Here is a 26,197-nt window from a genome sequence, read left to right on the forward strand (position 1 = left end):
AAAAAGACCTCACTAATGTTATGCTTCTAAATAGCAACTTTTAATTACGTTAAATGTGAACTTTACAATCCCTCCCAAATCTGCAAGACTTTCTGTGGATTTTGATTCGTACAGAAATATATTTTTAACTACACAATAATAATAAAAGGGATTCCAGGCTGAAATACTTTGTAGAACTACAGTACTGTCGCCCGATCCCTCGTAGTGCAGCGTTTACTTCCTCGTTCCCTTTGTTTTTGTTTGCATTTCCTGTCCATGTGGTCTCTAAATGCTGAATGACTGCAGCTCTTCTCTTGTGTTTTTGTGGCTTCTGATGGAGATTTTGAAGGAGGGAAAACATCTGGCTGCGCGTGAAGAGGAGAGGACAACCCAGTGTCACGGGACATCGTGAAACTGTCGCGTTTTTAATCTGTTTCATCGGTTTGTTTGTTTTTTCGTGCTAGCCAGAACGTTTTTCAAACTAATGTATTTCAATTGGAAGTTCATTCCGTGCGTGCAAGCACGATAGTCATATGCCACGGCGCACAGAAGGGGTTAGATTTTATTTCACTTCTGAACCTTTTAATTTAATATTAATCATCAGCTAATCGTATCTTATCTTATCTTATCTTCTTATATTCGTATTTCATATTTCATATAGTTTATATAAATTGGCCTTCATGGTTCAATCTTGGTTCAAGCAGTTCCATACACTTTTTAAAGCCTTTCTGTATAAATGGAAACACAGTTAGACTATAACTAGCCTACAACACAAATATTTGTCTCTGTTCTCTTTTTAGTTTCCATTCCTGAACACTGACCCTGCATCTATCCATATAAACCCAAAGGCACTTTTCAGAGCCATCTGCTATCTGTCTCTCTTTTTCTCTATATATCTCTCTCAGCTTGGTAGCTATCTGTGGGACTGTTTGTTAGTCCGCCTGCTTGTCTGTATCAGTTTGTCTGTTTTTTTTGTCTGTATCTGTATAGCAATGGACAACAGATACACCCTTGACCCCCCAGAATCCTCACAGTATTGACCTGAAGTGTGACCGCATTCTTGCTGAAGCCAGGGTTTGTAATTACATCATACTTTACTTGACTATACATGTGGGTGACAATATACCTTATTGACTGTGTGTGGAAATATAAGTGCTGAAGATTTTATACCGTTTTATCAAACAAGGCAGTTAAGTATTTAACATCCAATCATGCTCTGTGGCATGTCTAGAAATGTTGGCCCAGATGATGCTGACACTGACAATGCTTATATCAGCAGTGAGAGAAGACTTCAGTAAACAAATGAAGAAACTGAGGCCACAGGCAGACCTTTCATGACTGTAGTGCTTCTGCAGTTGTGAAATATGTATGCAAAACATTGGAGAGCAGGTTTTCCAACGTAAGTGTACTTAACTACAAATGGGGATTTTTTGGTAAGGGTCAGATAGTGAATAAATCCCTCAATTCAGTAGATGTTGGGGTTTGCTTTGATTTGTCACCTGTTTTTGCTTCTTGTACCTTTAACCACATCAGTTTGACAAAACCTTTATCAACGCTTCGAAAGCAGCTCAGATGAGGAAACGGGCATGCTCTGGAAGAGACTCTATCAAAGTCTAGGAGGACAAGGCAAGGGCACAGCAAGCCCAGGGGGAGGCGTGGTGGGCGACGCAGAGCCTCAGCTACAGGTTATCTGTTTAAATTGTTGATGTATACATGACGTTTTGATGCAGGATATAGCACTGCATGTTGTTTCTGTGTTTCTACAGAGGAGAAAAGAAACATCCTGCAGGAAAGTGCCCGTATTGCAAGGGGTGACGTGGCTGATATGGCCAAGTTGGATGTTTCAGCATTTGATGCTGTCATCATCCCCGGTGAGAACGCATTGTTAAGTAAACTATTTTTGAATAAGTTATACTTTATTTTTCACCTTTTGTGTTCTTAATATGTTGTGTGTTCTCTATTTCAGGTGGTTTTGGTGTGGCTAAGAACCTGAGTGACTGGGCAGTGAAAAATAAGGACTGCACCGTCCTGCCTCAGCTGGAGAAGATCATCAAGGCTTTCCACAAGGCTGGAAAGCCGCTGGGCATGTGCTGCATCTCCCCCATCCTTGCTGTCAAACTGCTGCCTGGCTGTGAGGTTACTGTGGGACAGGACGAAGAGTGCGAAAAGTGAGAGAAATGCTTTGTAGTCACCAGATATTTATGGATATATACATACAAAAAATCAAGTATAATAACAATAATAATGCTGCGTTTTTCCCTCTGATGTTTTTATAGGTTCCCGTACGCTAAGACAGCAGGTGTGCTGAAGGAGATGGGCTGCAAACATGTGAACAAGGATGTGGGAGAGGCTCATGTGGATGTCAAAAACAAACTGGTCACCACCTGTGCCTTCATGTGTAATGCCTCCTTTCATCAGATTTTTGATGGAATTGGTGTCTTAGTTAAAGAGACTCTGATACTGGCTTAAAAAGCCTAACTGCATGGAGGAGGTTTGTATTTAATGACCTCAAAACCAAATTTCTCTGATTCTATCTTAGATGTACTAAATACAAATTTGTGGTATCATGTAAATTTAGGTGATACTCACCTTCACTGAGCATTCCACTGATGTAAAACTGCCAATGTCATTGTTTAATAAAAGTCAGTGAACAAATGTACTGCACTATACTCTGGTTTGTTGTTTTGTTTGTTTGTTTGTTTGTTTTGGTTTTACAAGAACTAAAATGGAACCAAAATAAACTCTAATACAAACATGGTAGAAATGGCTTGTCACATGACATGTTTTTCTGTTTGGACCTAATATGAAAAGCTTATTCTGCTGGCAGATTTCTAAAGTGGCTGATATATCCATGTATGCCAGGAGTGCCTTTGTGCAGAGAGGCAAGACAAATTGGAAACCAAAGCAGCATGTAACCAAATTTTGCATTAAGTGGTTTACATTTAAAACATCAATGATCATAGGTCTTTAGATTGTAGGCTCAACTCTGCACTGCGCTAACACATATGCACTTGCTCCTTTGTTAGTTATAGTCTTTGATTTTATTTCTTTTGTTTCTTAAAGTTATAACATTTATTGATTGGTGATTTTGATATCTATGTTTGCAAGGGAGAATTATTTTGTTTAATATGATATCAAATAAATTTAAATATTAAAACATTAGAAGCCCTCTTTTGATGAAATCACACCAGCTGCAATATCCAACAAAATGTGGATATCATTATTCAAATCTGAGTAATAATATGTTGGAGAGACAGACTGAGGTCTTTACAGAGAAAGTGGGGTCATCTCTTGGGACCAACCCCAAGTATAGCTGAGGATCACCAGCATTGCAGTGATATCAAAAATCATGCAATAATTAGAAAGTCAGGCTGAGTTCTTTGCAAAGATGGGTCCCAGTACCACTCCAGATTTCTCTTGGAAGGAAATAAGAAAACAACATTTCTGTTTGCCAAAATGCACTGACAGCGGGTAGGAATCAAACCAAGAAAGGTTTTTCCCAATATACAGCTAGGAGGATGTTGTGGTACACTGTCTTACAGGTTGTATTTATAATAGGGTGACCATATTTTGATTTCCAAAAAAGAGGACACTCTCCCCAACCATGAGCTAGCCTACTTAAATTATATTCACAGTTTACTCAAAGATTCCTTATAATTTTAATATATTTAAAGTTGATATGTATGGATAGAATATTTTGTTATATTACAAAATAATATCTCTCCAAGACAGAAATTCAGATAGGCTTCTCAGAGATTCTGAACATTCTTTATTATGCCTCAATTATTGTAGTATACTATATATGTATTATAATATATGGGGAGAGAGACTATTTCTCAGTTTTTAAGATTCAGGAACGGTACCTGCAGGTGTTTGTTGAGTTTGAGGCAGTCCTTTTAACTGTTCCCTGGAATGCAGTTTTCAGTCACGTGACTCGCGCTGACACCTGGAGGGCAAAAAAAAACCGGGTCAAGATGGCGGCTAACGCTGGAAATGCCAGAGAACAACGACACAAACCCGTCAATTTCCATACAGTTTCAAGACACGAATATTTAGATCATGTCTCTAAAAAGGAAAACACAAGATATGAGATTAAACTTTACGGTTTGGGCACTTGCGACCCATACACGGTACCCGCCGCCGTATTTCAGTCCCTGCTGGCGATGTTTCCATGTATCTGGTGGAGAATCCCTCCTCTTACACTGCCGCCAGGATGAGAGCAAAAGTACGGACAGCTGTACGGATTTTCAGTCTGGATGGGTCAACAGTGATGGAAAAGAAACTCTCCACTGTCAAAGCAAAGGTGAGTGCTAACGTTAGCTAACGTTAGCTAATGTTTTGGTCAGGTTGACACGGTCCCTTATAACGTGAATCTGATCCAAACGCTCTTCCTCCCTAATGTCAGGTAAACCATTCCTACAGTTGACAGCTTGGATTGGTGAGATTTGGCCACTGCACCTGCATGGCAGGTTCCGGGGAAATGGGATTCTGTAAAAGCACAACCAAGGCTTGTCTCCTTGTCGATTTGTGCAGCCAATTGCACAGCAACTATCCGGCGTTTTGGTCAAAGTTTAGCCAAAACTAGTTAAAAAAAAAAAAAAAAAAAAAGTAGCTGCCTGCAGGACAGGCAGAGGAAGTAGCGTGTTTTGCCCTCCAGGGGGGCGTTCCCTCAATGGTGTGACGTCACTTGAAAACTGAATTGTATCGGTTAGGATTCTCAGTTTATAAAAACTGCGTCTTTTGCCTCAATGTTCATCATCTGTCATGAAATTTTTAATGTAAAAAACCTTTGGATGAAGTCAAATTTGAATGAATTATATGTCTTTACTATGTGTTGAACATAGAAACATATAGAAATAATTTGCTTTAAAATGTGGAAGATGGTGCAGGAAGAACACATCTGGCAATATTTTACTTGTCAGCGAAACCCTTGAATGTTCCACAGACCAACATTGTGACAAGAAATTTTCTGGGTCAGGCAGGATCCTCTCAGGAAGAGAAAGATGGTCAGGATCAACAGGTTACACAAGTTAGATACTTTAAGTTATAACCTGTTGAGCTGCAGGAAGCAATGTGTACCCATGGTTGTCTCACCTGTATGCAGTATTCATGTTCTTTTGTGGAATATAAGAACAACTGTGTTTGTCTCACCTGTATGGAGTTCGCACATGTGGGAACATAATGGGTCAGAAACCCATAGTGTCTCCTCTGGGACGTGTTAGTATCACTGGCATGGACCAGGAATCCATCATGGACCATGAAAAGAAAAGAAAAAGTCATTCATATTGTTTTATGCTCAATGTGTGTAATTGTATGTGCATATTGGTATTTCTGCTCTTTAGCAAACAGATGGACTCACAAACATCCCCCCAGCCAGCAGAGGCCACAGTACAGCTTCATCAGCCTGCATCCACTCGTCTGGGATTTCTGTAAGATCTATTTTCCCAGTTATGATCAAATGGTCATCACTGTAATAATTATTCTTTTTGCTAATGATTACTGTTATTATTAAACCACTAACAATAATGAATATAGCCCTGTGATGGACTGGTGACCTGTCCAGTGTGACCCCATAGTGTGTTTAATATTCTGGTAATAATCATAATAATAACAAGGAAAAAAGAAAAGAAGAAGAGGAGGATGACGAGGAGAAAGAATTTACAATCACAGTTAGAAAGTCATAACATTGAAATGTTAATGAAAAATTATATGAAGACTAGCATTATTCATTGATATGTATTATTGCAGTTGTTCCATTCTCACACGTTTTTCTGTAGAACTTGGGTGTGTCAATGCAATTGCATACTGTCTTTACCTCTCATAGCTGCAGGCAAAAAACCAAGTCATACTCAACTTGTCATACTTGATTCAACATCAAGTCTGATGGTAAGATTAAGATTTTCACCAGAAAAATGCATTCTAAGCAGAAACTTTCATATACACATTTTGGCAGCCATGAGAGTATACGGGTGTTTAGATCATGTGGTGGTAGAAAGGGAGGCCGGCTTGGGAGCAGAAAGCAGCTGACCAAGTCGAGGAGATGGCGCAGACCTGAGGGAGGTAATGCTTGGCAGGTGATCTTATGGGTTACATTTCTCGCTTACATTTCCTATTAAACACTTTGGAGTATGATTCATGTCAGAAGAAACATTCACAGGAACACATAGTGATTGCCTGGAGTCTGTTCAGTGAGCAGCATGTAAAATATGAAGAACCCTACAGGCCTAAACACATCGTAACAGCTATACATCCACGCACACAATTATTATTAAGATGACAATCACAGAAGAACTCTGGGTGTGTGTTCATCTGAAAAATTACGTATCCTACTAGTGGGAATTTGATGACTTATCCATTGACACATACACACTAAAAACCAAATGATATATTTCCATTTGCTTTTGGCTTACAGCTAAATATGGGATTAGTAACACACAAAACCATATGCTTAACTAAAATGTTTTGTCCATGGCGATTATTTTCAAAATTTGACATTACAAAATTATGAAAGTATTTGGGCTCCAAACAATATTAATGTTCTCTGCTACTTTTGTATATCCCATAGATCTTATACAAAGGTTGATCTACAGAGAGACCACAGTGTTCATCACTGGCCTCAGTTTATTTAATGACAGTTTATATCATGTTTTTATACAATAATCATAAGACACCAAAGTAGAATAATCTTTGCCCACTTCAGGCCATTACAAATAAGTTGGACCTCACAGTAAGCTTTTATCAAATTATTATTTTCATGTGGATGATGACAGCAATTTATCTCCTTGGTTGTGAAATTATCAGCTGTGTGTTGTGAAGGTGAGGAATGTATTGAGAGCCACGTTTGCGAAACTGTTGAATCATGCAAAAACAAAATAAAGCAATTCAACCACAACCAGGGGGAGCCAGATGCTCAGAGGTCCAGGGTGAGCTGGAGAACACTGAGTCAGTCTGGTTTTTATGTTCTTCCTCACAGATGCACAGTCACTGCTTTAAGGGCAGATGGAGCCCAGAAGGTGTGATAGGGCCTTCGCACCCACAGAGAAGTAAAATAAATAAAGTTTTATAATGTATACAATATATGTTTGCATTTATTGTATTGAAACGAGTTTTCTGACTGAACTACATATTAGCAGATATTCTACTTGCTGGGAAAACTAGCACAGCTGAGGCAGGCAAAAATAACTTAAGCTGTCCAATTAAGTCATTTACATTCAATTTGATCACATTATTCATCTTGGGTAAAAGCTACTGATAGATTCCCGCAGGAGTCCAAAGTACTGTAGTGCACTGGGTTGGGTTGCAAGAACATTGAGGTTCAGAGCAAATATGTGAAGATCTTCGTTCATACAGGTTAAATGAATATCACATGGAAATCTCAGCTGCAGTGGTTGACCATCAGTTGTGTTTATTTATGCATACTTAGGCTATTGCTTGATATAGTAAAAAGAACAACAGAAAGAAAATCCTCAGGAGTACAAAGGTAAGGCATGTTCTCCCCGTGCCTGTGTGGGTTTCCTTCCACCATCCAAAGACATCATGTTTGGGTTAACTGCTGACTCTAAACTGTGCGTAGGTCTGAGTGTGAGTGTGAGTGGTTGTTGCTCTATCTGTCTCTGTGCGTTGGCTCTGTGATGGACTGGTGACCTGTCGAGGGTGACCCCACCCTCACCCAGTGTGAGCTGAGATTAGCTCCAGCATCCCCTGAGACCTGGAAATTGAAAAAATAATTGATATGACAGATTGTTGAAATGGTGCATTAACACTGAAACTACTGGAAGGATTTTCCTGCACTGAAAACTGCTTCTTTTATCTTAAAGAAATTGTGTTCCGGTAAATGAGGAGGAAAGAGCCTTTGTAGCTGAGATGTTCTGCTGTAACATAACCACTTCTTTTGTATTATGGCACAGTCAATAAAAAGGAAAATGGGGATTCAGCTATGCTCTCCACCCACTGCCGCACTCCCACAATACAAAAGGGATGCAAGCTACTCTACTGCCATTGTATATCCATTTTCTCAGTGGTATCAGATGTTTAAGACAAGAACCTTAAGATAAGATGTGACTTACACACAGAGTTCCATGCCTGGAAATTCCCTCATTTAACCGTCAGGAAATAGAAAATGGAGATAACAATTCAAATGACTGCCAAAATGGGGTATGTGCCAAATGTGCTGAAAAAAGGGCCCAGGTTCTTTGTTCTTTTTACAAATCTGGCCTTATACATTATGCTTTGATTTTTGAGGTATGAATGAGGTTAACTGTTTCCACAGCTCTTATTTCATTTCAAAAAACGGAGTTTATTTTTGTTTGTATCCAATACACTCAGCAGTGCAGGGCAATGATGTATTAACTTTGCATACTCAAATTTTTGCAAATTTGCCTACTTATTTCAACTGAGGACAAAAATAGACATCCACGAAATGATTCAGTCTCAGTGAGTAACCATTGTTTTTCTAATGTGGTTCACCATTTGTTGATTTCTTGACAGTAACATTGAACACTTAAAGAGACGATATAGGAGGGCCTTTTTTTATAAGCCAGAAAGAATGATTAAAACGTGCTCAAAACATTCTTCTCTGTGTGATACAAAGAAAGCACTCAGTAGATTTATGAAAACAAAAACACTGCACAACATGACACTTAAGTGATAAAATGTTTTAATGTGAAACAACAATGTTGACATTCAAAGGTTTACCCTGACGACAGGTTATAAAGCTAAGTAATCTATATACAAGGTTATTTGCGACTATGCAAGCTTTCCATCATTACCCTTTTGTGAAGTAAATAGATTTTATAGCCCACATATCCTTTTCTTCATAGAATAAAACAATACCTAAAATAATTTTGCAATATACATTAGATATATAGTTTCTGAACTGGCTCAATAGATGTTTTGATCACATACAACACTATTAAATGAGACCAGTGTAAGAAAAAATAAGTGCTTTGAAATGGCCTGCAGCTGCCTCATTTACAACACATTTAGTAAATGTAAAAGGTGTTTTAATTTGGATGTTCTTCAGCATGGAGCACAAATGTGTCATGCAGATTGTTCATTGTAGCTCTGAAAGAAGAGAGGAGCAATTTTCAATTCTGTCCAACTGGTCCACCACATCGATCACCCTCTCAATCTTTTCTGAAGAAAGCACCATCCCGGCATTGTTTCTGAACTTCTTCCTCAGGCTGTCATCGGTCAGTGGGTTGCGCCAGTGACCGTAGAAGGTATCGCAGCGTCCTCTCAGAATGTCTCCTCCAAGAAGTGTCACTTGGACTTCGCCATACATGCAGTTGAAATTGGCTGGGTTGTCATCAGGATGCTCCACGTGAACACGGCTCAGTAGAGCCAGCAGCTCCGGGCGGCTCATGGCAGCAGGTGTGAAGGACTGCACCGTCACCTCACCATCCAACAGAGCACTGCAAGCATTGAATTGGAAGGAGTGGCGGGCCTCATGCTCGGACTCAGGGAAAGGCCTGTTAATGTACTTTGATTTGGGGACTCTGAGCTGGATGTCCTGAATTTGAGCTGGGGAAAATGTGCTGTGGCCAAAGCCCACAAGGTGCTTATGGACTGAGGCTGCAGCATCTGCCACCCAGTGCATCCCCAGATGGGCAGGGAAACGCTTGAAAGCCATGTCCTGCTCCTCCAGCAGGAACATGTGCCCGTCATCACTGGGTGACCCTAAAGGCCGTGACACATAATCTTCATAAAAAGCATTGAAGCCGGCCACTCCTGGGACAGTGTCTAGGACCTGAGGACTTGCCTTGAGGCCTCGTGAGGCCAGCAAAGCAGCCTCCAGCCCGAAGCGTGCAGCATTGGCAATATGGAGCGGTTTAGATTGAGTGGCAGCATTAGCCATTGGAGCTCCAGACAGAGAGGCAGCAATAGCTAAGGCATGACTGCACTGGGAGTGATCCAAGGACAAGAGGCGAGCACAGGCAGCTGCACTTCCCATTGTCCCGACTACAGTGGGAGGGTGAAACCTGGTGACAGAAAGAAAGGAGCCTTTGGTAAGTTTATTAGGAACAATTCAGCTTTGTGCCTAAAGGAGCTGTGAGCTCCTTTAGACTCCTCGAGAGTCGAGGGGTCTATTAGGACAAACAGCTTCTCTTTTGCCTGACTCTCCTCTCCACATGCTGAGAATGCATATTTTAGGGACATGAAATGATGTGATTTTTGTCATTTCAGTGCTTGTTTAGTAAGCAAATAATGTGGCTCGTCATTTGACTTGAGGGGAGCGCTTAACAAACGAAGTCCTGTGCGATTCTCCTCCACATGGCTAATTGTGGAACTGCGACCCACAGAGGCTCTGCTGTGCCACTAACGCCTTCACAGCTCATTGACCAGACTAAGGGACTGAACAGTATACTGCACCAGCCTCCTTGTCAACAACACCACAGATGTCAGCAGAGTATATGAATGTCTGAATCAGTGGAACGTAGATAAAAAAATCCTCAACTTGGATCGCTTCAGGTAAGTAAAACACATGCTGCTATGAATTTGGATGTCTATTTTCAATGGGACCTTTTCTCTCACCTCTTGGGGATGTTGTGGGCCTCATTAGAGAACCTCATCAGACGTCCCTGGATCTCGATGCCGACATTGAAAGCAAGCAGGAAGTCCAAGCCACTGGGTTTTCTGTTAGTGGGCATCATGTCACCGAGTGCTAACACAGCAGGAAGGACTGCTCCTGAGGGATGAGTGGCAGGGTGCCATGTATCATCAAAGTCCATGGAGTGAGTCTGAAGGAAGAAGATTTTAATAATCAAATGCTTGTACATAAAAGTTTCTTTGATAATACATTTCTTGGTCAACATTCACTCCCTAACTGCTCTCCATGGACAGTGTTTTTTATAATTAGAAAATCTCCTGTAATGCTGTGACATGCTTCAACCATCAGAAACAAATGCAGGATGCAAAATTGAGCAATGCATTCGGGTGGAGTTTTTAGGAACACTGGCCAAAGCAATGTTTGCAGACATAATGATGGAAATTGAATTTGAAAGGTATATTTAGGATTGTCATAATTCTGTCCTCTGACCAGCTGCCCAGATTGCACCATAGCTGAGTACAAAAACAAAACAAAAAGCCAAAGTTGAGTTGCAGTAGTGTGTCTGAAATGTTCCTGTTTAATCAACAGGAAAATTTCAGCCACACTACTGCAACTCTAGCAACTGTTCCAGTTATTTATACTCACTGCCACTCCATTAACAAAAGCTGCCAGTGTTGGGGAAAGTTTGGCATTCTTACGTCCGTATACAGAGCTGATGTCATCAGCTGCATACATGTCCTGAGGGGAAAAGACAGGGACAGGTAAACATGCCAAGTTGTCACTGGGGTATTTTTAATACTGTACTTTACAGCCATCACACAGACGAGGACATTATATGATCTTTATCAAAGTAAATAAATCTTATTTCACAGCATTTGTTCTGACTAAGGAAGTTTGGTTTTATAAGATTAACATTTGATTTATCTGTGTTATTGCCTCATAACAGATAAAAGCTACTTTGTCTCAATTTAATTTCCCTCCGGTCTCTGCTTTACCTGACAGTGCTGCAGGGCCAGTTCAAACACGTCCGTTGTACTCCCAATCAGACCGACCCCGATGCTGTCCAGAACCATCCTTTTGCTGCGGTGGAGGACAACAGAGGACAGTTGCTGGGGTTTTATTTCACTGATGAACTTCCCAAAGCTGCCAGTGACTGTCTCCTCAGGGACCGGACGCTTCAAAACTGCAGAAGGGCCAGAGCAAGGAATGTTAAGTTCAGATAAGTGAAAATGAACAAAGGGATAGTTGTAAAGATTGTGTGGTGTGGTGAAGTATAAAAAATTTACCATCCACTGCAGACTTATGCATTAAACTGACTGCCCACATTGGTCTTATGGTTCTCTGTGGGATAAAAACAAGAAATGCAATATCTTTACAGACAACCCTAAACCACTAAGGAGAGCAAAAATTGTATGAATACGTAATAATCTTTTTAACACCTCAGATCTATTACAGGCTGATGACATGTGCAATGTGTTCAAGCCTTTTCTTTGTCTAACTCAGATGTAATTAAATCATGTCTGTGCCTCTTTTGAAAGAGCTGCTGTGGAGAGGTGGTGTTGTAACAGGTGTGGAGCAGCATATGCTGAATATTCGGCAGAACCCAGTTATATTATCCCTGAAAGCTAAAAGAGTTCTGTGAAACTTTTACCTTAACTCTTCCACTACACTGAATATAGCTGTACATACAACACACAACAAACATTACTACAAATGTTATAAAATATATTTGAAAAATATCTTCAAAGCTTTACCTGCAGTGTTGACATCATTGTTCCAGCTGTTTCTCCCACTTATTTCTTCCTTCTGTACTGACGCAGTAGCTTTTTGAAGTCAACAGGTGCTGATGCTTTTTTGGACTGAGAGGGCACCTGCCTTATATAGGCCACTTCTCACAATGGATCCTGAAACCAGGCAAGGAGGAACAGGGAAGGACGAGTATATATTAAAACATTATCAGATTTAAAAGAGGAATTTCCAAAGTAATCATTACCTCCGTCGTCATAACCAGCACTAAGAAGAGGGGGAGAGGTGTGGTATCATATTGTCAAAGATGTAAGACAGTGATGTCACCTGCCAAGCAACAAGGCTATAGGATAGTGTAGGGGAATTTTCAGGAACTCCTCCTCCACATGAGAAAGTCTTATTTATCACAAACCTTCATCCCTGCTTGCTAACAACTCAGCAGTTCATCTGTCTATGCATCATCACCAGGTGAGATTTCTTTTACATTTTCCTTTTCTTGACTTTATTATATATAACTCTTCAGATGCTACATGCACAAAAAATATTACAAATTAAAGTTATTATTTAGCAGGGGTTTTAAACGGTAACAAAAAAAAAACTGTGTTTGAATACATGGTGTGCTTGTCTTTGGGGTAAACATTAGTGTGTTAAAGATATTACTTATGTGGACACTTTTGGTTTTCCAGTCATTAGAGCAGGGAAGGTGAATAAAGTGGCCCTTCTGTGTCTTTTGCTGCTGTCATGTTGAAACAGTGAGTCAACACTCTGGGCTGAGCCAGGGACTTTTAGATCTCTGAAAATCTTTGGTGCGATAAGACAGGAAAGAGTCTGAAGGAGAAGAATGCTCAAGTTTGACTTAAAATTAAATGAAGTGCATTATTTATCATAACTGAATTAAGAGTTTGCCAGCGGTGCAATTTTTTTCTTTATTTTACACTGAAGGTTTGTGAGTATTTTCAATTCATTTGTCTTTCATATCGCACAGAACAGTGACCTTTCTGTTGCTGCATGTAATTTGAAGGAAGTATTGCTTTCTATACAGTACAGGCCAAAAGTTTGCATTAATTTGAATGAGAAGGTGTGTCCAAACCTTTGGCCTGTACTATATTCAGACAACACAATGAAATGATCAGAAATCGATGAATAAAATGAACCAACAAATCAAACTAGATTAAGACAGTGTTCTCAACCTGCGCATTCAGTATTAAAGACTGTTTTATATATATTAAATGTTCAGAGCACGTATACTATTTATATACATGGACATGTTTTCTTAGTCACGTTTTATTGTTTCAGTAAAGCTGCAGGTTGAAGCTATGGCAACCGTAGATGGGTTTCCAGCCAGTTTCTATGGTGAACCAGGTGTGTTGGGGATGCTGTCCAATGGGATCAGTGCCTTCCTTGTACTTCTGCAGAACTTCAGTACAGCACATACTGGCATTGCCCCAGTTGGAGTGGAAAACATACTTGCAGGTAAAAAGAAAATTTAATTAAATTTAAGCAAAAATAAGGTATATATATATGTGTATATATATGTATTGGTGTATATTGCTCATCTAATTTCAATTTCATGGTTTTCACAGGTGTCCATCTTATCCTAATCGGTGGTTTGTGCCAACTGGTGGCTGGACTGCTTTCCTTCAGAAAATATGATCATCTAAGTGGCACCGCCTTCATTGGCTATGCAGCTCTTTGGAGCAGTTTTGGAGCCACTCGAATCTACTTTGGTGCCTCAGACAGTGCTCTAAGAACAATGAACAACATGTCCTTGTCCATCAACGTGACAAACAGCACATGTCAGAATTCCACCTCAGACACTTGCCAATTATTTCTGTCTGTAAAAGAGTCGGCGATTGCTGGTCTGGTCCCTTTCATCCTTCTGTCCTTCCTCTTCGCCTTCTGCTCTGCCACAGTCAACTACATCATGCCTTTTGTTTTCGGGGCCATCACGGCCACCTTAATTTTTGAAGCAGTGGCCGTCATAGTGGGCTCCTGGGCTCTGGTGGTCTCTGGGGTTCTCGAGTTGCTCATTCTTCTTTTTGCCATCTACGGCTCGGCTGCACTGCTTGTCAAAGGACTGACTCAACGTCTTGCGCTCAAAGGTTTTGGTACCCCTCTCTTTAACGTTCTGCTGCTGGGGACCCCCAACTCAGCACGTGCACAAAGCATCGGCCAAGAGAAGAAGAAAAACACAAAATATGCTGAGCCCATGGCTTTGGGCTTCTTCTCTGACACCATTGCTCCATTTATCTTTGCTTTCTACAGCTTTGGGTATATGAAGTCCTTCGGTGTGGGAGTTGCGTGGGTTTCAATTGTCTCAGTTGCCCAGTTGTTCTCCAGCTACTATGCCCATCTGCGCCAAGATTGCTACTACACCACCAAGTTTGGTCTTCATGCTGCGTATTGGCTGATCAAGGCTTGGGAAGAGTTTGTGGTCTCGGTTCTGATTGCAGAGGAGAGCGCAGTGGCCTCAGGGAGGGAACCAATGGTGGGGGACTGGTTCTTTGTGGCGGCAGCCTTGGTGCTCTGTGTGGGAAGCCTGAACATGAACGTCCTGGAACTGATCCACAACATGCTCTTCGTGTTGCTCACCGTCTCAACAGTCCCCCAGATCCCCCTCCAGGGTTACTACATCTTCTTTGGTGTGGCTTGTTCGGTGTTCACTGCAGCCTCCCTGTATGCTACCTTCTCATCGCTCATCAACACGATAGCAGAGAAGTCTCTCATCCCTGTTGGGCCACAGCCCATCTCCACTGAGCAGCTGCAGAAAGCTTTCAAGTGCAACAGGTCTAATCAGGGAGACCAGGAGGCGCTTCCGACTACAGATGCGCTGTTCTACCTTATGAATGGGGTTGCAGCTCTCTCAGCCCTCCATGCGCAAGTCTCGAGCACGAATCCTTCCTTCCTCCATCTGACTGTCCCTTGGGTCCTAATCTCTGGAGCCATCATCCAGATCTATGTCAGCCGCCTGCAGGTTACAGGAGGGGGACGTTTCGGATCCGTCATCTCGTCCTTCTATGTAGCAGTGTGGGCAACCTGGACCTGGTTTAGGTTTGCTGGTATGTTGCTACAGATGTGTGATTAGATGGAGATTTGTTGTGAGTGAATAACCCAAAACTTTAACCACTAATCTTTTTTTCAGGTGAGCTCCTGCAAATTTCCACAGAAGCCTCCTTTGGCTTTGCAGCAGGAGCCATTGCTTTTCTTGTCATGAATGCATTCCTCATGCTGATAGGTGAGGTACATCATTGCTTTTTTCTGAAGAATAATTGTTACTGTCATTCCTAGTTTTAATTCCTTTCATTCTTTATATCAGCTGCCTACAAGAACCTGGTTTTGCTGTTTCTAACAACAGTCATGGAGGTTGTTCTGGTCTGTCTCCTGCTGTCCACACTCCAGCGGCTGCCATACCAACTAGAAAGTAAGAGTCATTTATAAGATCTTAAAAGATGAGTCTTCTCTCTGTGTTGCCTACGAAAACTATTCATGTAGTTAACTAAACACCACGACAACCTTCTCTTCACAGTGGCCATGCTTGCTCTGCTTTCAATAATTTGCATTTATGGAGTTCTGGCATCACTGGTCAACTGTGTCTTCTCACAGAGACTGCTGCCTTTGGGCCCTGCATTAATAAAGGTACCTAACCAGACCCTTGCATTGAATTCCTCCTCTAACGCTCCAGTGGCATTTGTTGTGTTCGTTTTATCAACGCGTCCCTCCTTCTGTGGCCTTTTTTAGGAGAAGGTAACACAGGAAGCCTCTTCAGAGGCCCCCTGTCCATTGGCAACGTCACGACATACCAGTGGTCTCCTGAAGATTGCAGGCCTTCTGGAGAGAGGTGGGGTCTGTGGTATTCCCACAGACACAGTCTATGCCCTGGCTGCCTCCTGCAAGAATCCTGAGGCCATAGAGAAAATCTACAACATTAAAGTAAGACTGATAAATAAGGTGCTATCTGGTGGAATCATATTTCCTCACTGTGCTAAACTCATCAACCTTCTATCTGTGACTTGCTCCAGGACAGACCAGCAGAGAAGCCCATCTGTATCTGTATCTCTAGTGTGGAGCAGCTGGTATTAGCCAAGCCTCCCTTCAGTCCTCTGCTCTGGGAGTTTATGAGGAACGTGTATCCCGGAGGCATCAGCTGCATCGTAAACAAAGGGGACTGGCTGTTGAATCTCGGTAAATTGCCCTTGGCGACTGCAGATAAACTCCTGTCCCTTAATTCAGCTTCAATAAATGAAAGATATATTTGCCTCGCTTTTTAAATCATCTCATGTAGGAGTGGGAGCAGCTTATGACCGCGTTGGTACCCGTGACAGCATCATGATCCGCGTCCCCGACCACACTGTCACTGCCCACCTCTGTAACATCACTGGACCTCTTGCCATTACCTCAGCCAACCCCAGTGGAGAAGCAGACAGCACCCACCACAGCATGGTCATCAAGTCAGTGTTTTTACACAGAACTTTGGGTTTCATGTATACTTTGTCTATTATTCCACTGACCCAATACACATCCTGCCATGTTTCAGTTTGTAGAGTTCATAGGCTGCTCGTACTGCAGACTAATTATTTGACCAATGTGATACCACATGCACAGTTACCACATCTGCTGCCTTTTATTCTGCCACAGTCGACTGGGACACAAGATCCAGGGAGTTCTGTGTGATGGCAACTCTAATGAAGTTGTTGCTTCTACTGTGGTCAACTGCCTGAGAGTTGATGAAGGTAATTGCATCCTCATTACTTTGTCTTCTTTGTGGGCTTTGACAGACCTTTTCTAACTCCCTTGTGGTTTACTGCTTCCCCAGGGACCATCACCATTGTGAGGGAAGGCTGTGTCCCTGCTGTAAAGGTTCGACAGATCTTTGACAGAGTGAAAAGCATTATGGTGTAATGATAAAATACTTAATTTCTCTCCTTTCCAAAGGACTCCACCTCAGTCTCAACGAAGTCTGTTTTTTTTCACCTGATATGAATTCCACATTCCTTGGGAGAGTATATAGAGTATAGCTGCTTAATATATATATATGTATGTATTATTTATAATATAATCCAATGTAAATATGCATATATTTTTCTCAGCATAATCTCAGCTGGTATACCATGAGTGGAGAAAGATAAAGTTCCTCAACTGTGTCATTCCAGCACGAAGTCAAAATGTTTTCATGAAAGGACTGTGATAATTATGTAAATATCTATTTTAACATTTATATTATACTCTGGTGATATGAATTTTACATATGTATATATTTTCATTGGAAGAGAAAACTCACAGTGTTGTACTGTATTATTCCGTCATAATAAACAGTGAATTTGACTCTTGTTATTTAATATTTGTGGGTCCCAACAGCAAAATACATTACACTACAAACAGGCACTAAGAAGTACACTGTCCAAGTGTTTGGACTATTCCTTTGATAGGACGTTTGTAAAGCAAAGCAAGAAATAATTACAATGGCACAAGGCTATGAGACACAGAGTAACATGAGCAGGACCACAGCGTGATCTCGAAGAAACTACAATGAGAGCAGCGAGGAAGCTGTGCTCAGTGACTCAATGCTTTAAGCTGAATGATATATTTAGCACGTCCACAGCCAATGCTGATATACTGATATTTAGTTTGTGTAAAGTTTACCATGCCCTTGCTCCTTATTTTTTGCATGTTTGTATGCTAATATTTATAGCTCTTGAGATGTCATTGTAGATATTTGGTCATCAACTGTCAAATAAGATTGACATTTTAATGAAAATGACGCTTGATGAAAATGATCAGCCAGCATATTGTGTTACTTTTCAAGCTAACTAGAACATGAATTCTACTAACTAACTAACTTGCACAATCACACAGATATTTCACATTGATGCAAACTTCAACCAGTCAGGGGCACCAGATAAAAAGTTTGCCAAAGTTGTTCAAATTCATTGTGGATAGTTGAAACAAATTTCATTTCATTTCATCTCAAACTGGACAAAATGATGGAACATATCTCCACAAGTTGCCAAAATTACACTGTACACAACATGTATACAATCCCTGTTACATGACAACCTTGATGAAAATGGACTTAACTTTTAATACACTTATTTTATTTGATTTCTGTGTGATGTTATTATGTTCATTAGGCTGCTTTGCTGTAATCATGCAGAATTATATTTTTTTGATATGTCACTTAGACTTGAATAATATATTGTACCAGTCAAAGGTTGGGACACATGTTCCTATTTAAATAAAAGGGAACGTGTTTCCAAACTTTTGATTTGTACTGTTGAAGGGACTATCCCTGGAGTTTGCTTTTGCACTCTCTGATTGGAATGAAAATTTTTCTTTGTATGTTAGTTTCAAAGCACATCAATTTTAAATCAAGCAACCTATCTCTGGCTTTTCCTCATTAATTTATGTCACTTAAACAGTTAAACAGTGTCTTACAGTGATGGCTTTCATAATAAGTCATTTCTGTTGGAGTAACTAATTATAATGACTTAGACAGTAACTCATGACCAGGAAACACTTTACAAATGAATGAACTTTAGAGCAATTTAGAATTGGCGTGGTGACATATTGAATCATCAGGATGTACAAGAGAACATATTACTTTGAAAGAGCAATGTCATAAACGTCCATGAAGCATCCCTATTTCAGGTCAGGAAACTTTTTTGTCTGCTCTCTGACGGAATGATGCTGCAGGCACAAACATGCTATTTAGACTGTTGCACAGCCTAAAAATTTAAGACACTAAAAAAAGATACAGACACAAAAGCTCACACATGTACACAACAACATGTAAACACAGTTTGAAAGGATCTCTGTTTTGGGAGTTTATACTCAGAGGTTCTGGGTGCGGATGCCATCTCGCCCTGCTGCACAGGTCATTAGTCACTGTGGGTAACAGTGTCTGGAAAATACACAGTGCTGCTGTTTTGGATCCAGATAGCCTTATTCACTGACCTTCCTTTACCGGTATGACTCTCTCAATCCGGTTTCAGGGAAAAGTTTCTTATTTTTTAGGCAATAAATCATTTGTTACTCACTAAGTCAATCAACAATAAGGAAGTATTATTGGGGAAATTGTTCTCGGCACTTACAGAGAATCAGGAAACAGCAGTATTTATTCTAAGTCTTTCCTGAAGTTGGGAGCAGTGGATTATCAAAGGACAAAACTCCCCTTGTATTTTATTGGGTTTTCTACCGACCACGTCCAATCAGGTTTTATTTGGAATGCATGTTTCATGCTGATCATAAAAGTAATACTGCACAGCAAATGAACAATGCATTTAACTAAATAAAAACATGAATGCTCTCAGCAAATGTCATTCAATATAATGAGGAAAAAAATCACCAAATGCTGGTCTCTGTTTTAGTTGGGTAATGACATGATTCAATAAGAAGCTTTTAATTAAATCTTCACTTGACTCTAGGATGGACTTAAACTCAGCTTTGAATAGTAGAAATCTAATGAACTGTCCATGAAGAAAAGAAGTGGGCAGCATGTGATTAAAACTAATCAGAACGTTAAACTGTACAGATGTTAAGTCATTTTGGGTGGCAAAGCCATCGGAATTATTCCTTATGAAGTCAAGATCTTCAAATGAATGCTCGTAAAGGCTGTGCAGAATTTGGTTGGGTTAGGGCTTTAAAATGAATATGAAACAGCACATCAAAAAAAAAAAAAGTGTTTCCATGATTCATTTAACTGCAATAATCACATACTGATTGTTGATCTCAGATTGTACTGAGCATCTTAGCAGTGATTTAAAAGATTTTTGGAGAACGACAGAACATATTGTCTATGAATATCAGTTCATGCTTGTCTGACCAAGACAGCGCAGTGCAGTGCAGAAAGTCAGGTTCTTTAGGGGACAGCTCAGGACTGACAGTCCTCTTCAGTCCCTGTTCTGCAGTTGTAGTGGTTCTGGGCTGGAGGAGGGGGTGGGGAAAGAGGTTACCGAGTTCACCATTATTATGCCATTAGTTCTCCATCACCGCTCACCAATCTCATAATTTTCTTAATTTAAAAAAAGTTTTAAAAGTTAAAAAAGTCAAATAAATAAGTCAAATAAATAGTCATAGTACCTAAAACCATTGTATAAAATACAATGTGTGTGATCTCAGTACAGACGGGGGGGTGCTGCAGAGGGATCTGGGTGGGTCACATGGCTCACACTGGGAAACTTGACCCTGTCCTCTGGGCGGGTAATAGATGTCACTGATATGGTGTACCCCCAACACTCCTAGGGCATCAAAGTGTCTTTTGCAGCCTGTCAGCCAGCACTGTCTCAAAAAGTTTGCCAAGGTTACTTAGGAGGCTAATGAGTCTGTAAGTGACAGGCAGGTGGGGGTCTTTGTGCGGTTTGGGGACCATAGACACCAGGGCTGACTGCCAGGGTTTTGGGAAGTAACTGACAAAGTAACTGACTGAGGCAAAGGGTATAGAGGTCTGCAAGAATAGTTAAAAACTCGACTGATGCTTCTTTGATAAGCCTGTTATGCACTGTGTCTTCTCCAGGGGCTTTCACTTTAAGCTTCTTAAAGTGCTCCTAGAGGTCAGTTATTGTGACTGCTTTTTGTGTGACCACAACAATGGTCAAGTGAAATTAGTACTTTCACAGGTACTTTTGATGAACACACTCACAGAGGTTAAATACCTGGGCCGTTCTCCACTGTCTTGGTCAGACTAGTGCGGACTAATAGACCAACAAGCACAAAATGATGAAGACCCTTGGATGAGAGGCAAAATGTCTTCATAGACAAATACAAGTCCAGTTGCCTACGAATCAGTTTTGAGAGAAAGAACAGAACTGATGATATTTGTCAATGTTTCATATGCATCCATCATTACCAGACATAATGTAATAATGTGCAACTCCAAACACTTTTATTTTATCATATAGATACCACAAAGATAACCAAAAAAATCTTACATGCTAAAAATAGCGCAGGGATAGTGTTAATGTACTCTATAATCTATGATGTATACATATATATATATATATATATATATATATATATACTTTATGTGCTAATGGTTCTTTAACCATAACTACATTATTTTGATATTGTGCAATTAATGTGCAATGAGGTAATTGTGGCATTGGACAGTGATCTAAAACTGTAAATATGATTCAATAAAATTAAACATATGATCCATGAAATATTGAAACAACATTGTAAAAATAATTGAAATTCCTTTAATTAAGAATTCATTAGGGGGCAGGGGGCAGTTGATTGTTTAGGGGGCGGCACGATGCTATTCCCCCACAATAAGAAGGTTGCGGGTTCGGTTCCGGCCCGGGGCCTTTCTGTGCAGAGTTTGACTGTTCTCCCCGTGTCTGCGTGGGTTTCCTCCCACCGTCCAAAGACATGCATGTCTAGGTTAACTGGCGAAGTTACATTGACTGTAGGTGTGAATGCGAGCGTGACTGGTTGTTTGTCTCTGTTTATCCTTGTGCGTTGGCCCTGCGATGGACTGGCGACCTGTCCAGGGTGGACCTCGCCCAATGTGAGCTGGGATTGGCTCCAGCAGCCCCGCGACCCGGATACGGATGAAGCAGATGAAGATGAGTGAGAGAGTGATCGTTTAGGTACACACAGTGGAATATATAAAAAATTAAGTCATATAATATTATATATATGTACACTTTCTATCCTAATTTCACAAGCATGTATATCGAGCCCTGCATGAAACATTGACAGACATGCCTGACATCAGTGTGTTGAACGTTTTCGTGTAGCTGCAGCTGTTTGTGTATGTTTCTGACATAGTTTAACAATCACAACTGATGAGACAATACTGTTCATCAGGTTACAATATAACATTCATGACACCGCTGACAGAATCCTCTTCTCTGTATTGCTCCTAAGACCGATCTCCCAGGACTGGGCTTTGCTCAGGTGAAGCTGTGGGTGGTGTTGAGTTTTCAGTCTCTCTTTGTGACTCTATTGTGCTGTCTTCGTCTGAACTTAGGTCTGGTTGTGTCTCTGTTGGATGCAGATCGGGCTCAAAAACTGGATTGGTCTGTCCGTGTCTGTGTCGTCTTTGAACCTCCTCAAAGATCTGAAGAACCTTCACAGCAGCCAGCATTAGAGTGAGTGTGCAGTACAATGTGTACTCAGACAGAAGACAACAATATATCTACATTACCTTGGATTTCGGAATGAGCCCCACTCTGAAGAAACCAATGTGTCCTGTTTCAATCTTAGTACAGTCAACCACAGTAGATGCAATATTTTCTGGGGAGGGGCCATCACACAGAACGCCTTCCACCTAACCGAGCCAAATGAAATGCGCAGATAGCTTACAGCAAAAGAGTAAAAACTTGTGTACTCTTTGAAAAAAATGAATAAAATAAAATCAGTAACTCATCACCTTGTCTAATAGTTTGGCATAAACCTGGTTGTGGTGAGTTGTGTCTGCTTCGCCTGTAGGGTTGGCTGACGTTACTGCAATGGGCCCCACCTACAGGGATAAGATGGAGTTTCATTCCCTGCAAGCTCTGCCCCAAGTTTCACTCGAGAACCTCAAGTGTTTCTCATGCACTTACCAGACTAATCAGGTGGGTGGCCACAGCACAGTCCGGGTTTCTGATGGCTATGCTTTGTGGGGTCCCGATGTGTTTGGCAGCATCTCCCAAACCGTAGAAGTCCAACCATGGGCCTGTGAGAGAGCAGGAACTAATGTGATGCTCAGGCGAGACCCACATGAGGTTCCTACACACACAATCATACATTTTCATTTGAACAAACATCCACAAACACACACCCACCTCTGGGTATAACCATGCTAATGGAGGAGGGCCACGCAGCCTCCATGAAGTCCAGCAGCAGAGGACTCAGCAGGTGACGCACCGGCTCCAGCTGCTTGATGGAGGAGACCCACATGGACATGGGTCTGTCCTCCGCCTTCTTCTTCACCCTGAAATCCAACAAAACAATCAGAGAGTAATGAGAGCGAAAGCATCAGTGAATACGGATAAGGATCCGCTCGTGAAAACTCACTTATAAGCTTTAACTATTGCATCAGGTCGATTGCAAGCTGCCACCAGCACATAGACGGTGTCAGTAGGCATTCCACATATGCCGCCGTTTTTCATGATTTCTGCAGAACAGAAAATAAAATATTCTTACATCAAAGTACAAAAACAGATGTATATTTTAGAAACTGACCCTGTTGCCTTTGATATCTCACCTGCTATCTGCTGGACTGATGAGGCTTTGCGGGCTGTCACATGTGGACAAACATGTGCACCTCCCCCAACACCACTCAGCTTGACTAAAGGGTTCCCTAAGGGGATCTGAGGGGACTGGAAGGTGCTGTTGAAAATGTGGCTCAGGAAAAAATAAAAACTGACAAGCCCAAAGATTATGGTGACTCCGATGTCATAACCAAAAGGCAGAGCACCGACTGCATCCAGTAGGAAGCTAATGAGGATCAGTTGGAAAGTGAAGGCGTAGACAAACCAGGCGACATTTAGAAACAGTGCCGCGGCTGTCACTAAAACGTTAAACAGCATGAAGCTAATGATCCCCACAGACAAATGAAAGCTTCTCGTTTCACCGTACAAGCCGCCATATCGTGTCAGCCCCCACATTGTCCACATCATGCCATAGAAAATGAAAACTGTGCTCTCAAATGTTTTCCCCCGAGCGAAAGCCACTGAGCCACAGAGCAGCTGGAGTGCCCCACCAGCCACCACCACCCAGGGCAAAACCAGCACATGAAGAGGATTTCTGTCACCAATTGTGGCTGTCACAGCAAAAGCAGCCAACACATTGCAGGCATGGCCTAAAACCTCTGCATCTGCATATTTGGAGTAGCCCAGGTGAGGAGTATGAAACTCTTTATCGTGCGCTCTGAGGGCGAGTCCCTGCATCTTCGTTACTAAAGCCTTGAAATGGCCCTGCCCTGTGGGAATCATGGTGCTGGAAACCATATTGAATGTGGCAATTAAAAGCATGAACGCAGAGACTATGAAGATTGCTGCCTGTACGCCCTGAGTGCCGCCTTGGAAGAAACCCTGAGGCTGAGCTGCAATGGCAATACAGTAGGCCACAAAGAAGAACTGGTAGAGCCCCTCCAGCAAACTCTTCTGAAAACTGAACACAGCCAAGATGAAGAAAAGCACAGAGAAGACGACCGGGAAGGGGACCGGGGAGAAAGGCTGGATTGAGTAAAACGATAACAGAGCACTGTAACCTTCTGCAAATTTCAACAGAGCAGTGAAGCCAGAAAAAGTGGCAGCTAGTGTGTCCATCGCTCGGTAAAACAGAACACACATGCCAAGCTGGAAGACTCCAGCGGTCCACAGCCAGGGGACATGACCAGTGAAGAGCTGGGGGACGACACCTAACAGGGGACAGGCCAACACTGAGGCAGACAACAGGTTCATCACCAAACCCACTGACAGCGCATCACTGCATCCCTGATTCTGCTCTGTCTGCAGCCCTGATTTTTTCTGAATGCCTGTTCCTGGAGGTTGAAGTTTACCGTCAGTGATAACGGACAGCAGACGGCCAACACTAAAGTAACCGCCCACCAGAGAGACGAGGAGGTAGTTAGCCGCCGTGGCAGACTGACCGAAACCGCCAGCTGACAGACCTGCAATCTGATGGGCGCACGCTAAACTAATACCAATAGCCAGGAAAGCCAGAACTGCTTTCCTCAAAATGAGGGCAACACTGCCGATGATGAACAGAGCTAAAGTGAACGCTGCCAGACCGGGGACCAGGGCGGCTCTCAGCTCTGTGGGCTGAACAACTCCCTGCCCCACCAGGATGTACACTAGACCTGAACCACACCACAGAGCAGAGACAGTCAGACACACAGATGAAAACAGCTGGGCGTGGGACAGACTGCGACGGACACCTGAGAGACAGAGAGGGAACAGAGGGACCAGGAAGAGGATTTACATTATTACACAAGAATGCAAAAATAGGGTTTCTGATATTCAGTCATGAAAACCAACCTGCATAAGCTAAGAGGGCCGAAATGATGAGGAGCAGAATCCCCAGAGCTGTTTGGGGGATCAAGTTATTTTCTGGAGAGCTGCCATAGTCGTTCACCAAGAGCAGGAGAGACCCTGAAGGTTTTAACAGAAGCCATTATCCAGAATATCCAAGAAAATGTCTTTCTTTCTTCAAAAACTAAATATAAGTGACAACAATGTTTTATGTATTTACTTTTAGATGTTAGTTAAAACAGATGTGATTACAGGTGTTTTATTCTTTTTAATTTTCTATCATAGTTCTATTTTATGGTAGCAATTAATACTGACAACAATTATTATCCCCATTGGGTGGACTGTTGTCAAGAATAAAGCTGACAATGTAGTCCCCAACTTGAGATCCCTGCCTTTTAATTCGATGTTACACTAACTAACTAATGTATCTAATTTTTTGGCATATCGTGCCAACATACTTCATTATTTTCAACTTTACGGAAACTAAAAATTCAAACTTTATACAACATGTTGATGTTGATGTTGAACATAAGTGACCGAAACTCTTCTTAATGTAAATATAACCGCAGAGAGAGAATTAATAACGAAAGACAGAAACAAACCCTGACTGACTAACAATGGCAAAGTCTTACCTGCGGAGATTCCCAGGATTCCCACGGACACGTGAAGGGAGCCGCGCTGAGCCATAGTGGGACTGATATCCGCGGGCGCGTGAATCTGCGCTTTATACGTACGTGAGTGACGTCATGGCCCGAGTGGCTGAAGCCGACGCTGACAGACTGTTTACTGTGGCATGATACATTAACCACAAAGAAATGAACAAAGTAAAGCATAAAAACCCATCAGGGTTAAAGTAACTGCGAAGTGATAACATTTCAACCAGCGGTTTGATCATTTCTTTAGAATAACAATAATATGAATAATAATGATGTGTCTACTCAAAAGTTATAATTAATGATAAATT

The 26,197-nt window shown here is 41.5% G+C and overlaps 4 protein-coding genes and 1 long non-coding RNA gene across 8 annotated transcripts in view; 3 read left to right on the forward strand and 2 right to left on the reverse strand.

Annotated features, from left to right (window-relative positions):
• Positions 1-17,579, forward strand: part of LOC115050324 (uncharacterized) — a 31,592-nt gene extending 14,013 nt beyond the window's left edge. Inside the window, exons 3-12 of the mRNA XM_029513166.1 lie at positions 13,628-13,747; positions 13,858-15,333; positions 15,417-15,509; positions 15,591-15,695; positions 15,801-15,910; positions 16,013-16,204; positions 16,294-16,456; positions 16,557-16,722; positions 16,910-17,004; positions 17,088-17,579. Of these exons, the coding sequence (XP_029369026.1) occupies positions 13,628-13,747; positions 13,858-15,333; positions 15,417-15,509; positions 15,591-15,695; positions 15,801-15,910; positions 16,013-16,204; positions 16,294-16,456; positions 16,557-16,722; positions 16,910-17,004; positions 17,088-17,173 (2,606 nt within the window). The 3' untranslated portion in view covers positions 17,174-17,579. The remainder of the gene's footprint in view (positions 1-13,627; positions 13,748-13,857; positions 15,334-15,416; positions 15,510-15,590; positions 15,696-15,800; positions 15,911-16,012; positions 16,205-16,293; positions 16,457-16,556; positions 16,723-16,909; positions 17,005-17,087) is intronic.
• On the forward strand, positions 230-2,640 carry LOC115050334 (glutamine amidotransferase-like class 1 domain-containing protein 3A, mitochondrial). Of its 4 annotated transcripts, XM_029513175.1 has the most exons (7): positions 230-533; positions 970-1,053; positions 1,256-1,378; positions 1,547-1,605; positions 1,746-1,850; positions 1,946-2,147; positions 2,256-2,640. In XM_029513175.1, the coding sequence occupies exons 3-7, from the start codon at positions 1,344-1,346 to the stop codon at positions 2,446-2,448; spliced, it is 594 nt and encodes a 197-aa protein (XP_029369035.1). In that variant the 5' UTR covers positions 230-533; positions 970-1,053; positions 1,256-1,343; the 3' UTR covers positions 2,449-2,640. The 4 variants fall into 4 exon arrangements, with proteins under 4 accessions (XP_029369035.1, XP_029369034.1, XP_029369033.1 ...); XM_029513174.1 differs by having other exon boundaries at positions 230-1,053; XM_029513173.1 differs by having other exon boundaries at positions 230-1,378.
• Positions 8,861-12,428, reverse strand: LOC115050328 (cis-aconitate decarboxylase-like). Its single transcript, XM_029513168.1, has 6 exons — positions 12,283-12,428; positions 11,815-11,869; positions 11,524-11,711; positions 11,174-11,266; positions 10,513-10,718; positions 8,861-9,959 (listed from the first exon to the last, which is right to left on the reverse strand). The coding sequence occupies exons 1-6, from the start codon at positions 12,298-12,300 to the stop codon at positions 9,032-9,034; spliced, it is 1,488 nt and encodes a 495-aa protein (XP_029369028.1). The 5' UTR covers positions 12,301-12,428; the 3' UTR covers positions 8,861-9,031.
• Positions 10,345-12,225, forward strand: LOC115050335 (uncharacterized). Its single transcript, XR_003841197.1, has 3 exons — positions 10,345-10,449; positions 10,541-10,712; positions 11,531-12,225. It is a non-coding gene; the product is annotated as an uncharacterized LOC115050335 (long non-coding RNA).
• Positions 17,580-21,734: 4,155 nt separating the features above from the next.
• Positions 21,735-26,075, reverse strand: LOC115050059 (uncharacterized). Its single transcript, XM_029512783.1, has 9 exons — positions 25,866-26,075; positions 25,240-25,353; positions 23,463-25,139; positions 23,273-23,372; positions 23,041-23,189; positions 22,819-22,931; positions 22,644-22,733; positions 22,419-22,541; positions 21,735-22,340 (listed from the first exon to the last, which is right to left on the reverse strand). Exons 1-9 carry the CDS (start codon positions 25,918-25,920, stop codon positions 22,134-22,136), a joined length of 2,628 nt encoding a protein of 875 aa, XP_029368643.1. The 5' UTR covers positions 25,921-26,075; the 3' UTR covers positions 21,735-22,133.
• Positions 26,076-26,197: the final 122 nt, after the last annotated feature.

The sequence above is a fragment of the Echeneis naucrates genome, chromosome 10 (genome assembly GCF_900963305.1).
Source record: "Echeneis naucrates chromosome 10, fEcheNa1.1, whole genome shotgun sequence".
NCBI classification, from domain to species: Eukaryota; Metazoa; Chordata; class Actinopteri; order Carangiformes; family Echeneidae; genus Echeneis; species Echeneis naucrates.

What these genes read in the sequence shown, in the direction of transcription:
- LOC115050328 (XM_029513168.1), bottom strand. An exon ending in TGGCCCTGCAGCACTGTCAG is followed by an intron (nt 11,267 to 11,523) that starts GTAAAGCAGAGA and finishes TTTTCCCCTCAG; the next exon opens with GACATGTATGCAGCTGATGA. An exon ending in CTTTTGTTAATGGAGTGGCA is followed by an intron (nt 10,719 to 11,173) that starts GTGAGTATAAAT and finishes TTCTTCCTTCAG; the next exon opens with ACTCACTCCATGGACTTTGA.
- LOC115050334 (XM_029513173.1), top strand. Translation starts at nt 1,344, where the DNA reads ATGTATGCAAAACATTGGAGAGCAGGTTTTCCAAC. An exon ending in TGGAGAGCAGGTTTTCCAAC is followed by an intron (nt 1,379 to 1,546) that starts GTAAGTGTACTT and finishes CTTCGAAAGCAG; the next exon opens with CTCAGATGAGGAAACGGGCA. An exon ending in TGATGCTGTCATCATCCCCG is followed by an intron (nt 1,851 to 1,945) that starts GTGAGAACGCAT and finishes TCTCTATTTCAG; the next exon opens with GTGGTTTTGGTGTGGCTAAG.
- LOC115050059 (XM_029512783.1), bottom strand. Translation starts at nt 25,920, where the DNA reads ATGGCTCAGCGCGGCTCCCTTCACGTGTCCGTGGGAATCCTGGGAATC. An exon ending in AATCCTGGGAATCTCCGCAG is followed by an intron (nt 25,354 to 25,865) that starts GTAAGACTTTGC and finishes TAAAACCTTCAG; the next exon opens with GGTCTCTCCTGCTCTTGGTG. An exon ending in ATCAGTCCAGCAGATAGCAG is followed by an intron (nt 23,373 to 23,462) that starts GTGAGATATCAA and finishes TCTGTTCTGCAG; the next exon opens with AAATCATGAAAAACGGCGGC.